General features: G+C 36.6%; 1 protein-coding gene and 1 long non-coding RNA gene across 2 annotated transcripts; one reads left to right on the top strand and one right to left on the bottom strand.

Annotated features, from left to right (window-relative positions):
• Positions 1–378: 378 nt before the first annotated feature.
• LOC132122916 (uncharacterized) lies at positions 379–5,086 on the top strand. Its single transcript, XM_059533416.1, has 8 exons — positions 379–607; positions 1,471–1,585; positions 1,731–1,906; positions 2,020–2,165; positions 2,287–2,437; positions 2,694–2,806; positions 3,408–4,720; positions 4,882–5,086. Exons 1-7 carry the CDS (start codon positions 544–546, stop codon positions 4,275–4,277), a joined length of 1,635 nt encoding a protein of 544 aa, XP_059389399.1. The 5' UTR covers positions 379–543; the 3' UTR covers positions 4,278–4,720; positions 4,882–5,086.
• Positions 5,087–12,233: 7,147 nt separating this feature from the next.
• Positions 12,234–13,367, bottom strand: LOC132123301 (uncharacterized). The gene is made up of 3 exons (XR_009426491.1): positions 13,273–13,367; positions 13,114–13,141; positions 12,234–13,014 (listed from the first exon to the last, which is right to left on the bottom strand). It is a non-coding gene; the product is annotated as an uncharacterized LOC132123301 (long non-coding RNA).
• Positions 13,368–13,755: the final 388 nt, after the last annotated feature.

Here is a 13,755-nt window from a genome sequence, read left to right as displayed (position 1 = left end):
TCCCTAATTAATGTGTGCATTGGTATTTCCCTGTACATTGGCAATAATTTACATGTAATCATAGGTTCTCACAATAATATTGTAGATGTTTCATGTTCTATATTTACATGTGCTCATGTACACGGCTACAGTTTGCACTTGATTGTACATTTATAACTAAGAGAGAGAGAGAGAGAGAGAGAGAGAGAGAGAGAGAGAGAGAGAGAGAGAGAGAGAGAGAGAGAGAGAGAGAGAGAAAACATGTTGCTTTCAGAGTGGGTAAATTATCTGCCATCACGGAAGACTGACTAAACCAAAACAGAAGGGGGGGGGGGGGGGGTTCAGAGTGCAAATACATAGAGAAGCAGTCAACCGCTCAGTCTCACATTCACAAGAGAGAGAGAGAGACGGGCGGACGCAACTGAACATTGAGCTGGCTCTTTTAGAAGAGTGATTTAGTTATCAGGAACGCTTCATGCTGAGTTTTTATGCGTGTGTTTGTGTGTGGAACTGGACTGGAATTGGGATTTGTAATATTGGATATGATTTTCAACTGATATAAACATGGATTGGACTTCATGGATTTCTTTTTTGGTCACATTAATAATCATTCCAGTTTACATAGCAGGTAAGATTGATTGATTGATTGATGTAAAATATTTTGAAGCTAATTCTTAATTTTGCTAGGATATATATATATATATATATATATATATATATATATATATATATATATATATATATATATATATATATATATATATATATACACTGTATTTTACTGGATAATAATCGGAAATAATATTTATTTGTACATTAAATATTCATAAAAATAATATCCACAATACTGAAAATGCACAGTGGGCGCTTGACTTGAAACTTGTCCCCAGTTTCTGTCACAGCAATGACGTGAGTGATGTAAATTCCTTGCCAATTTGGCCGCCCCCCAGTGACCTTGGAACCTCTCAAAATGAATGTATTTCAAAGACAATCTTTAACTATTCATTTAACTATTTATTTGACAAAGGATACTGATTATAAACACTGATGCTAGGTGATATTTGTCCGGTTCCTTAGGTGTTAAAACCAAATGTTATTCTTTCATTGTTAAAACCACCCTAAAAAATACTGTTAGAGAAAACTGAAACTTGTGTAGTTGGATTTTTTACTCAACCCACACAAACTAACCCCGGTCTTCGCCAATACATTGTATTGTTCAGCATTGTGTAAGTGCTTTTTGGGAAAATTTGGGTGGTTTGCTTGATGAAGCAAACATCCATTTAACTAAAATGAGCAAAGAGAAGGTGTTGTCATGCCACCTACATCTGGAAAGTACAGCTGATCATCATTTGTTCACAATAAATACGGTACCTTAAGTGTGACTGGAACAAGTGCAAATAAACAACTTCTCCATTGGGAAGAGATGAGCATTGATCAAAAGAATGGGGAAGGGTGTGGACAATTCTGATATTTTTTCTCATTTGTTCACAGGTAAACCGCTGGAATTAAATGTGACATTTGACATATGGGAGGGAAATGTAACTGTGCTCTGGGATCCCCCTGAAGGAGCCACCGTATATGCCCTTTATCAAGTAAATACAGCACTGTAAGCAGAAATCTTTTCCTAATATCCATCAACCAGTATAATACAATATATATCCACAGTTGCCAAAATATTATTTTCGTTTTTTAGCTTGAACTCATTTTTACAATACTCCAAAGCTAATACCTACTTCTCTTTACTTTGATAGAGATAAAGGTCCTGATGCTGAGTGGGACATTGTGCCAGAGTGTAACATGACAACAGAAACTAGATGTGAACTTGGGAACTTTACATACGAACCTTTAATGAAAATAAAGATCGGACTGTTTGAAGGAAATTATAACTTTTCCTGGTCAACATCAAGAAGATTTCATTTAATGTACAGTAAGTATTCGCAGGACAACTATTTACCAAACAAAAGTGTAATAAATACAACTACCAACTTTTTTACTGTCTACAAGTTGCACAGTTGGTAATGGTGATCTTCCATCTTTCAGGCAAATTGTTGGCTCCAGAGTTTAACCTTTCTTCCTCCTCTAATACGGTGAAAGTTAAGATTCATAGGAAGCCTTTTCTCGCAAAGCTTTTTCCATATGGGACAGAATACTCAGTTATTCTGTATCCAAAAGGACGGGAGAGTGAGGTGGGTTTTTTAGTGTACCAGCCCAACCTGTTTTGTTGAAAAAGTATCTTTACAAGAACTGAAATTGCTTATTACATTGCATGCCATTGCGATCCCTATACCTGTGTTTTCTCTGACGTAGGCTTTAAAAGTAATTGATGTTGATGAAGAGGGTAAGGTGGAGTTCACTTCATTATCGTTATGGCAGGAGTATTGTGTTCAAGTGAAAGTGGAGTTGGTATCTAATGATGGCAGAAACACCTCATTACCACAATGCATATATCTATCAGCAGGTACTATACAGTAGATCACATTTAAATAACTAATAATCATCTAATTTTACAGATGTCTTTCAAATAGAAGAAGAATCTGATGCTGTTTTTATATAATGCCAGCAAAATATTAAAAATGAATCTGTATTTATTTAATACAATAATATATGTAGCATTGTTTGTAGCACAGTTTATTGGGCATATTCGTTGGGTTTATGTATGTTCCTAAAATAATTTCTATGGAAAATAATTTAAATCACTTTCTCCTGTTTGTCAGATATGTCCCTGATGATCTTCGTAGCTGCTATTGGTGTAGTTGGAGTCATGTCCTTCTTCATATTTGCCGTCTGTTTCTTCCTGAAGCGTCCGAGGAAAATGCCGGCGGTTCTGGTGAGTACGCTTGGGGGTTTTAAAACAAATGCAGTTTCTTCAAAACCAAAAGTGCTAGAGCAAGCTAGTTTCAGGGTCTTAAAAAAGGAATAAAGTCTAAGAAATACAGCTCAGTACTGACGCCTGTCATGAGTGTTGGTTCTCCTTTCGAGGAAGAGTAGCAGAAAAGGGAAATGCTGGGGATTTTTTATGATCTTTGTATCTATCATTTCAGTGATGTTTGGTTTTAATTATAACACAATTTGATTCAGAATGAAACTATTTTCTGTCACTTCCTGGTTGTTAAATAAATAAATATATATATATATATATATATATATATATATATATATATATTAAAAAAAAAAAAATCCTATACAGTGTACAATGTATTAATATGTGACAAAGCTGAATTTTATGCAGCCATCACTGCAGTTTTCAGTGTCACATGATCCTTCAGGAATCATTTTAAGTGTGTTGTGGAAAGAGTTTTACATTTAATTTAATTGTTCTGGATTCTGTGAATGCATCCCTGTTGAATAATAATTAGTTCTTACACATACACAGACCTTACAGACCACACATTTCATTTATTATATTATCTAATTTTTATTTCCATCAGAAATCTGCTGTGAATGGATGGAACCCTATGAACGTAGGATTTATCCAAGTGGAAACAGTCACTGACAAGGGATGGCTATTGACCAACAACAAAAAGGCGGGAAAGAGTAAAGCATTTGATGAGAACAAGGACCTTCTGGAGGAGGACAAAGAGAGAAGAGAGAGTACAGACAGTGGAGTGAGTGTTGGCCAGCAGCATTTAGTTAAGAACCCAAGCACAGATGGAAATATGGGACAGGAAGACAGCGGCTGTGGCAGTGTGACTGACTCCGAGGACAGTCTCAGCAGTGGAAGAAGAAGTCTGGAAGAGCTCCCTTCCCTTGACGGAGGAGTAAATAGCTGCAACCAAAGTGAAAGAAAAGAGGACAGTGGCTTGGGAATGGGAAACCGGGATGTGTCTGACAATCTCAAGGGGGCAGTTGGGGACCTCCTGTCTGAGATAGTAGTCATTGGGGATGGATATCGTAGTCAGAGTCCTTCAGCTTATGCTGAAAGTGAGGCCAACATCCCATGTGACATAGAGGCTAACATGGCTAGCCCTAGCAGTGGCTATCGTTCTGGTCATGTCACATGCTTATGTTCTGACGTTGAAACTTGCATGTGGTGCAAAACCAGGAAGCTACCAACAGACACTGATTCATTGTCTCATGAGCAAACCACAACCGATGATGACGACGACAGACCAAGCTATTTGAAAAAATCTCCTCTACAGTCTGTGAATGTATTAGGTTTGGGAGATTTGTCCTCCCAGTACGACGAGAGCTGCATCGAGTCTTCGCTTTTTATCACCTGTCCACAACTTTTACAAGAACCTTGCCAGCTGGACACATTGCCTCTTAAATTAGAAGACATAGAACTGACATTAACGTGAGATGTGAGACTTTTTATGACTGGGTAAAAGCACAGAACAAAGCGTATCTGCTTTTCCTCATGCTGCTTGCTCCAGCAGATGTTTATTTCTCGATTAGAGCAACAGCAGAGAGATGCTATGTGTGGCTATGTCACTAATACTGGGACATACGATGTGGGGCTGTCCCTCTGTGACTTCCTGCATGCATCAGGTTATCATTTTGGCAATATGATGACCAGAGAGTCAAGCTTCTATTTGAGTGATCAAGAGTGAGATACTATCAGAATGGGATGACGATGACACTGAGACATTACTAATTCTCAGTATCTAATCTCACGAATCTCACCCACCATTGAGACAGTGACGCAAATATGTAACAATCTCAAAAAAGGGGGGAGTTTTGGTAGCAGTGCTGCAGACGAACTATTTTTTTGGGTGCCCAAAGAACCTTTCAGTAATCTGTTGTTTAAAGAACATTTTTTTTTCTTCTTAGACTCTTCAAAATAAAGTTTCTATATTGGCAATGTTTTTTCCAAGAAGAACAAAAGGTTCTTTGTGAAGAAAAGGTTATATATATATATATATATATATATATATATATATATATATTAAAGAACATTTTAAGTGTCACTATAAAAAAAAGTGCAATGGTAAGGTTGTGTGGATGCTAAAAGTTCCTCATAGGACCATAAGTGGCAATAAAGAACCTGTACATACACACTTTAACAATTTTGCACATACATTGTACGTATTTACATTTTATGTTATGTTCTGACATTTTTATATGCTGAATATTGAGTTGTGCTGAATGTGATGGAATGATGGAAAATTTTTTACATTTTATTTGAAAAAGTGTATTCATATGCAGAACTCACCAACATGATGATTAGACTGGTTACAAGGGTGTTGCTTTGGGGTTTTTACTTTGGTGTTTTAGCATTTTGCCTAAGTCAAAAGTGCCTAAGCACTGGTAATTGAATTTTTTTTTTTTTTTTTTACATTAACACGTTCAAGAGACACATTACATTCATTACATACACAAATTGTTGCTTTCCCTGTGATTCGAACCAATGACCTTGGTGTTGCTAACACCATGCTACTGTTTGGAAAAAAATAAAATAATATCTGTACTTTTTTTATGTTCACTTTAATTTAATTTCAGGTGACCAAACAAGACACAAATAAACTGAAAATGCAAAAATGTGGCCCAAATGTGAAACCTGTGATTCTGCATATCACTAGCAAGAATGTATACAAATCATGAGGCAGGAATGTACCATATGAAATTCCAATATAATAATAAATATACAGATACTAATGACACAGGGAAAAACCAGCACTTCCTCTAGTAGAAACCCACGAGAACCTGTGACTGTTTGCATATTAAAATGCCAGGCATGCTTGTGATTTCCTTTAACAAAATATGAGATGGATTACAGCTAATGCAAACCACATCACTTCTGTAAATAAATAAATAAATAAAAATAATAATAATATATAAATAAAAAATCTAACTACGAATGAAAAGAATTTCTGGAGAATCCATGAGCAATTTACCCTGGTAAAGTCCTGGATATAAACATATCTTCCAATGCAACAATGAAACAAGTGATGAGCAAACCCATTACTCAATGTTCCCACATAGTCACTGTGCTATATGGTGAAACAGACTGAGTAAGCGAGTGAGAATAAGAGAGTGAAACTCAGCCGCAATCAATGACTTCCATCTTCAGATAGGGAGGGAAACAAGAAGTACTCTACCCACATCATTTTCAACACACTGGCAGAAGCTTACAAAAGCTCTATTCATAATAAAATTGGAAACGTTGATTTGGAGACAGAAGGTCATGGTGATTCCAATTTTTTTTTTTTTTTTTTTTTTTGAGGGAGAGAGAAGTGTACATACTTGCTTAAGAAATCATTCTTCCCACTGTAGTAATTATCAGCTATTTTTTATTTGATTTTATTATTTTAATTATTATTATTATTTTATTTGTTTGTTTATTTATTTATTTATTTTTTTCAAAGAAAAACCTCAATCTCATATGGACTGTAATACAGCATGAGGATTGATTTGAATACTTGCTTTCTCCAAAAAGTCTTGTGTTGACAGTCATTTGTAGAATGGCTGGTACCTCTGCTTCTCATCTCAATAGCAAATTGATTGCTTAAAGAAACCACACAGCTGATACAGAACACAAGAACAACATTTATACACACCTAACTATTCATCGTTAAATCTCACAAGTTCAGTTTTGAAAGTGTCAGGCTGATGCATAGCGAAAACGATTCACTTTCTGCACTACAGACTACACTGCATTGAAATCATTAAACGGGTGGTAAATAATATGTTCCTTTGTAAGGAAAAGTCTTAAATACCTAGTGAAAGTTATTCTTATTATAACATGTTGTTTCAGATTATAAGTAATTGTATATATATATATATATATATATTTTTTTTTTTTTTTACTTGCCCTTGCAAAGATTTCCCTGGCCTTGCCACAATCAGTCAATCAATCAATTAGACGTATAGTTTTCATTGTTGACCATAACCTTGTATTGTAATAAATGATAACCATTTAGCACATATAGCTACAATATAAGATAAAAATGAAATTAATATTCATTAATTTTTTCATTATGTTTTTCAGGTATGTCAAAAAGTATTCCAGATAAGGATGCACTGATTTTCTTCCACTATTTCGAACAACAAATTTTAACCATTAGGCCATAACTTTCCCTAACATCCTGTTTACAGACTCTGTAATATTTCCACACAAATGACAATTTGGGAAATGATTACACTGCTGTGTGCATAGAAACAACACGCATGTGATAGAAGCGCACTGAGCTGTGGGCTGATCCATTTAGTGACAGATCGGTCAACTGTCACTGGAAGTCCTTATTGTTGAGGCCTTGTTGATAACGTGTTTTACAGATAACATCATGATGATCACTACGTTCACTAGGAACAAAAATAACAGCCTTCTACCAGTTCTCAAGGATTCAGCAAGTGAAGGCCTGCTGCTGGAAACTCCAACAGGGTCTACCGAACACACACTCTGGAATAGTTTTAGCAAACCGAAACTAACCGGGGCCTCTCAGTGCCACTAACCATTTTAGGTGAGAACACAGGAGGATACTGGCTCCACACGAAGGCTATAGAATAAAAAATGAAATAAACTCTCTTAATGATTCTCTCATGATACTCTCATACTTACTCAGTATTAAACTCTCATTGATTTCCAAAACATATTTTAAAGAACTATTGAAACTAAATAAGATAATAAATATATATTTTTTGTCAAAAAATGTATATGATATTTGGGCTTTAAGTTAGCTTTTTTACACAGTTGCATTCTTACTGCACTAATCAGTTTAATACAGTTCAAGTTCTACAGAACAATGGAGACAAACCAAAGATAGAAAACAGGAAGTGCTTTAGAATGCACTTCCTGCCTTCTATCTTTGATGTAACAACTTAAAACTGCCTATCAGTAATAAAACAAACAATTGTGATATTTATAAGAATACAAGAAAAGTAATTTAAAGTAGTTTCAGATGCATAGCATGTCACAATTTTTATTCATTGACATGTCAATCCAACTCCCTATATGGAGAATAATGAATACCAGAAAATAAAAACGAGGACTCAAAATGGTGAAAAAGAAATAGATCTCAAAACATTAACTGGAAATTTGCACAAAAAAACCTGCAAGAATCTTCTCATCTAGTGACCTCCAAAGACATTGCTTTTGTTCATCTGTCACCTTTTAAAGAAAAGATGCCAACAGGTTAGAAGTAAATGGGAAAATTGTGGAGTTTTTGTGGGCTAAGTTGACATCTCACTCCTCCGGTTTGCTAACATCTGCTATCAGCTTAGTCATGTCTGCGGTTTCCTAGCTTCTATGCAGATCTCACAGAAAGTATCTGCCACATATGACCGACACTGAACAGAAAGATTTTGAGTGTATCATCTCAGGGTTTGCCCCACTCTAATATGTAAATATGATAAATAACATCCTCATTCACATTTTGATCGCAGTTATCAACATTTAACGAGTCAACAAAGTTCACAGTGTAAGATATTGTAAGATTATTATTATTTTTTTAAATGTTCTCACTTAGACTGAAGCACGGCTCATGCTGAGTACCAGACAGGAAGTGAGTAGGAAGGGCTGATGAGGAATGTGGTATTTTTAGTTGTAGTTTCTGAGTAGCTCTGTAGGTCTCAGATGGCCCACACAAAGAATCAATTGAGAATCAACAGCCTAAAGCTTATACTTCACAATAGCATTCCGACGATTAACTAAAACTTTCATCAGGCCGTCATCTATTTAACCCAATTATTCACAAGTGCAAAAATGTCATATGCTGGTTGGGGCCATTGCAAATTTTATCTAAAGATGCATACAGAAACCTGGCCAATTAATGAAGTGTACTCTTAAAGGAATAGTTCGCACAACAATGTAAAATACCCCATGATTTACGGACCCTCGAGCTATCCTAGGTGTATATGACTTTCTTCTTTCAGACAAATACAATTAGAGTTATATATATATATATATATGTGTGTGTGTGTGTGTGTGTGTACAGTATATATAATGTCCAGGCTCTTTAAAGATTTATAATGGCAGGGGTTACATTTACATTTACGTTTAATCATTTAGCAGACGCTTTTATCCAAAGCGACTTACAAATGAGAACAATAGAAGCAGTCAGATCAACAAGAACCTTATCTTATCTTATCAACAAGAACCTTACTTAGAACAACAGTATACAAGTGCCATGACAAGTCTCAGTTAGTCTAGTATAGAACGCATAGCTGCTTTTTTTTTTTTAAATGAAAAGACAAGAAAAGGAAAAAGTGCTAGTATTAGTTGGTTAAGTGCATGCGAAAAAGATGAGTCTTTAGATGTTTCTTGAAAATGAGTAAAGACTCAGCTGTACAAATTGAGATTGGGAGGTCATTCCACCAGCTGGCCACAGTCCAGGAAAAGGTCCGTGAGAGTGATTTTGAACTTCTTTGGGATGGTACCACAAGGCGCAATGACAGTACATGCAGGAAGGCCCGCCAGGAGAGCATTACAATAGTCCAGTCTGGAGAGAACAAGAGCTTGGACAAGAAGTTGGGTGGCTTGCTCTGACAGGAAGGGTCTAATCTTCCTAATGTTGTATAAGGCAAACCTCAAGGGGCGGGTCGTTGTAGCAATGTGGTCTGTGAAGCTTAACTGATGATCCATCACAACTCCTAGGTTTCTGGCTGTCCTCGAAGGAGTAATGGTTGGTGAACCCAGCTGTATAGAGAAGTTGTGATGAAGCAATGGGTTAGCTGGAATCACCAGGAGTTCTGTCTTCGTAAGGTTAAGCTGAAGGTGATGGTCATTCATCCAGCTAGAAATGTCACTCAGACAGGCTGAAATGCGAGCAGCTACCGTCGGGTCATCTGGCTGGAATGAGAAGTAGAGTTGGGTGTAATCAGCGTAGCAGTGATAAGAAAAGCAATGCTTCTGAATGACAGATCCTAATGACGTCATGTAGATGAAGAAGAGAAGTGGTCCAAGTACTGAGCCTTGAGGAACCCCAGTAGCAAGGTGTTGTGACTTAGAAACATCACCCCTCCAAGACACACTGAAGGATCTGTCAGAGAGGTAGGACTTAACCCACAGGAGTCCAGTTCCAGAGATGCCCATCTTTCTGAGGGTGGACAGGAGAATCTGGTGATTAACAGTGTCAAAAGCAGCAGACAGGTCCAGTAAGATGAGTACTGAGGATTTTGAAGCTGCTCTTGCTAGTCGCAGGGCTTCAGTAACCGAGAGCAGAGCAGTCTCAGTTGAGTGGCCACTTTTGAAGCCAGATTGGTTGCTGTCCAGGAGGTTGTTCTGTACAAGGAACATAGAAAGCTGGTTGAACACAGCTCGCTCAAGTGTCTTTGCAATGAAAGGAAGAAGGGATACCGGTCTGTAGTTTTCAAGAAGCGCAGGATTTAGAGATGGTTTCTTGAGCAGTAGGCTTACCCGAGCCTGCTTAAATGCTGAGTGAAATGTTCCAGACTGAAGAGAGGAGTTGATAATGTGAGTAAGCGAAGGTATGACTGAAGAGGAGATCGCTTGAAGGAGGTGAGTGGGGATCGGATCAAGTGGAGAGGAGAAGTTTGGAGACGTCCATCTCTGAGAGTGGGGAGAAGGAGGAGAAAGAGTGTGCGTTGGTCATTGTGAAGTTGTCCTCAGTCTGCGGTTGGGAGAATTGGTCACTGATGGTTCTTGTCTTATTTGTGAAGAAAACTGCAAAGTCGTCCGCTGTAAGAGTTGATGGAGGAGGTGGCGGTGGATTAAGAAGAGAAGAGAAAGTCTTGAAGAGTGTCCGAGCATCACAACAGCTGTAAATTTTTTTGTGGTAGTAAGATGTTTTAGCCGTGAAGACATTTGCAGAGAAGGAAGAGAGGAGAGACCGATACACACTGAGGTCGGTAGAGTTTCTTGTTTTATGCCCTTTCCTCTCTGAAGCCCTGAGTTTAGAGCGATGTTCATGGAGAACCTCGGACAGCCAGGGGGCAGATGGGACGGTGCGTGCTGGTCTAGACAACAGTGGGCAAAAGTTGTCCAAGCAAGATGTTAAAGTGGAGCATAGAGTGTCCGTAGCGCTGCTCGTCTCCAGAGCTGAAAACTGAGAGAGTGCAGGAAGTGAGGATGAAACCACAGAAGATAGGCGAGATGGAGATAGTGAGCGTAGGCTCTGTCGAAAGGTGACCTGCGTTGGAGTGTGAGGCGCTTCAGGAGTAAGTGCTAGGTTAGCAGTAATGAGGATGTGGTCTGAGGTGTGCAGTTGAGCAACTGAAGAGTTGTCCACAGAGCTACAGCGCGTGTAGATAAGGTTCAGTTGGTTGCCTGATTTGTGAGTCGCTGTAGTAGACACTAGCTTGAGATCAAATGAGGCGAGCAGATTTTTAAAGGGTTAATGGGGGTTAATAAAGGATAAAGGCCTTCTGAGGTGAATCGATGGATTTGTGTTAGAAAAATATCTACATTTAAAACTATATAAACTGTAATCTTTAGCTTCTGCTAACTTTTATATGTGCTTTCACAAGAGAGTGGTGTTCCACCATGTTGGACGTAAGAGTAGCCAAAGGAGGATCTATAGGCTAGATATCATCATATTAAACATGCTTTGGCTATGAATCATGCCATATTCACATGACATAGCCATAGTTTCTCAGTTAACACTCCAAAAAAGAAAAGATAAATATCTAGATCATTCAGCACTCACTGAGAAATTCACAGAAATTCACTGATCATTCACTGAGAATCAGCTCTAAATGATTCGGTGAGAAGGCGCAGCCCTGTCATCAAACTGAATCATTCAGAATGTTTTGCAAATCCATTTAAATTCATTGAAAATAATTGACTCAAAAAATAATTAATTCACGCAACTGTAAATACTGTTCAGTTTCTTGCACAGACCAATCGGTCTGCTTCATAAGACCTCAATATATGTTATATATATATATATATATATATATATATATATATATATATATATTTTTTTTTTTTTTTTTTTTTTTTTTTTACAGAGAATAAAGTTATAATTTATGATCAACCAAAACAATTATCAAAAACACCATAAATTAACAATACAGTAATTCAGAAGTGCTCTGTGCCATATGACACAATCATTTTAGCCTTTCAAAGACATCTGAGTGAGAATCCTGTGGAAGACTGCATGATAAAGAGAGATATAAAGTTAAAAAATATGTACAGTTATGAGACACAAAGTATTGAATGTGAGATAAATTAGCATTGGGGTATATAAAGTCAGCATTACAAGAAATAAAGTTGCATTTTTGTTTTCTTACTCTGAGGGGGAAATGGGCAACCTTTGTTTTAATAGAAGACTATCAGTAAATGTGAACATGTTGATGTTTTCAAGTGAACAATGATCGCCAAAGAGCAAAGAGGAACAGCAATCACAACAAAAATGTTCACAGGGGTCCAAAATGGTTCTATTTTGCATTTCATAAACTGAATAGCTATATAGTACAATTTGAGTGAAAACTTGAATAAAAAAAAAAAAAAACACACTAACAAAAAGGATACTTCTAGTCTAATAAATCTGGCCAAAAATGATCAAATATGACCTTATTTTTCTTTGAAATTAGAAATCTTGATATACAAGTCAAGTTCCATATTCCATCACCTTAACAGGAAGTGTATCACCCAAGAGGATTTCTTTGTAAATCACAATGGATATTTTGTGACCTTTCTGCGACCGAAGAGACTAATATTTCATCAGTGTATATGGTGACCTTTGACGTCATTTTTATGTGGAAACAGTCTGGCGTGAGAAGTAGGCTTCGCCGTTTTTTTGTGGTGAGACTTGTACGGTGACAAAATTCAGAGAATGTCAGAAAATGAGAAAAACAACGAGAGAAGCGATCGCAAAAAGCAATAAAGGTTTGCTGTTTTTCCTTAGCTGTGTGAAAATGATTTTTTTTTCTAGATATGAATCATCAACATCCCCATCACTAACACCTTCACCTCAGAAACGTGAATCACACTTTACACAGAAATAATTTCATAACAATATGGAAAAAATTACAGTTACAGATGTTGTAAATAATGGACTAAAATAGATTCTGTCATGGTCTATGTACACTATCTATAGGCAGGGAGAATGACATAGGAGCAGTGACGGCTGTTACTTCTTGTCAACGATTCTGCTGACTGAAAATGGACTTGAAGATTTCTTAATCCCAACTTTCCTGTTAAGATACACACAATTGAAATAAGTCAATAAAAACCAACCATAAAATGATTCCACACACAAACATAAACAAACAATAATTAATAATTTCTCTTACTTTAAAATTTTGTCTTTCACCGAAGGATCTGTCAAAGAAAAGAAAAAAGAAAGAAAAAAATAATAATACATTTCTCACTGTTAACTTGCATTGTTGAGTTCTAGTTCAATGACTTTGATGAATTCTTGTTTGTTAGTCAGGAATGAGGATGGTGCTTACTTTTGCAACATTTGATTTTCTTAATGCAGATCTGCACCAAACAGATAAGCACGAATAATCCCAAGATCCCAAATGCTACAGCTATCCCAATTGACACTGATGAGGAGCTATCTGGAAGATGCCATCACATAATCAGCTCAAAATATATGTATAAACAACAGCACACCATTACATTACATTACTTTTGTATTATTATTAAACACAATTAAACACATTGTTAAGTAGCTAAATTAAACTACATTGACTTGTTGAGTGTGCATATAAGGATGATTGACTGGCCAGTATACTGTGACATAATGCAACTATACAACAGCATGTTCCATTAAAAACCCAAGGAGTATGTCTAATGTCCAATAAAACATGCATACTCTTTTACACATTTAAATTTTTGCTATTTTTCTTAACAAAAAAGTACATATTATACTTAAAAATAAGCAAACTGGTATGCAGCATTAGACTCTCTCATATCATCAAAATTATAAA

This window comes from Carassius carassius, chromosome 41, assembly GCF_963082965.1.
Source record: "Carassius carassius chromosome 41, fCarCar2.1, whole genome shotgun sequence".
Lineage (NCBI taxonomy): Eukaryota > Metazoa > Chordata > Actinopteri > Cypriniformes > Cyprinidae > Carassius > Carassius carassius.
This window is presented reverse-complemented; position numbering and strand designations above follow the sequence as displayed.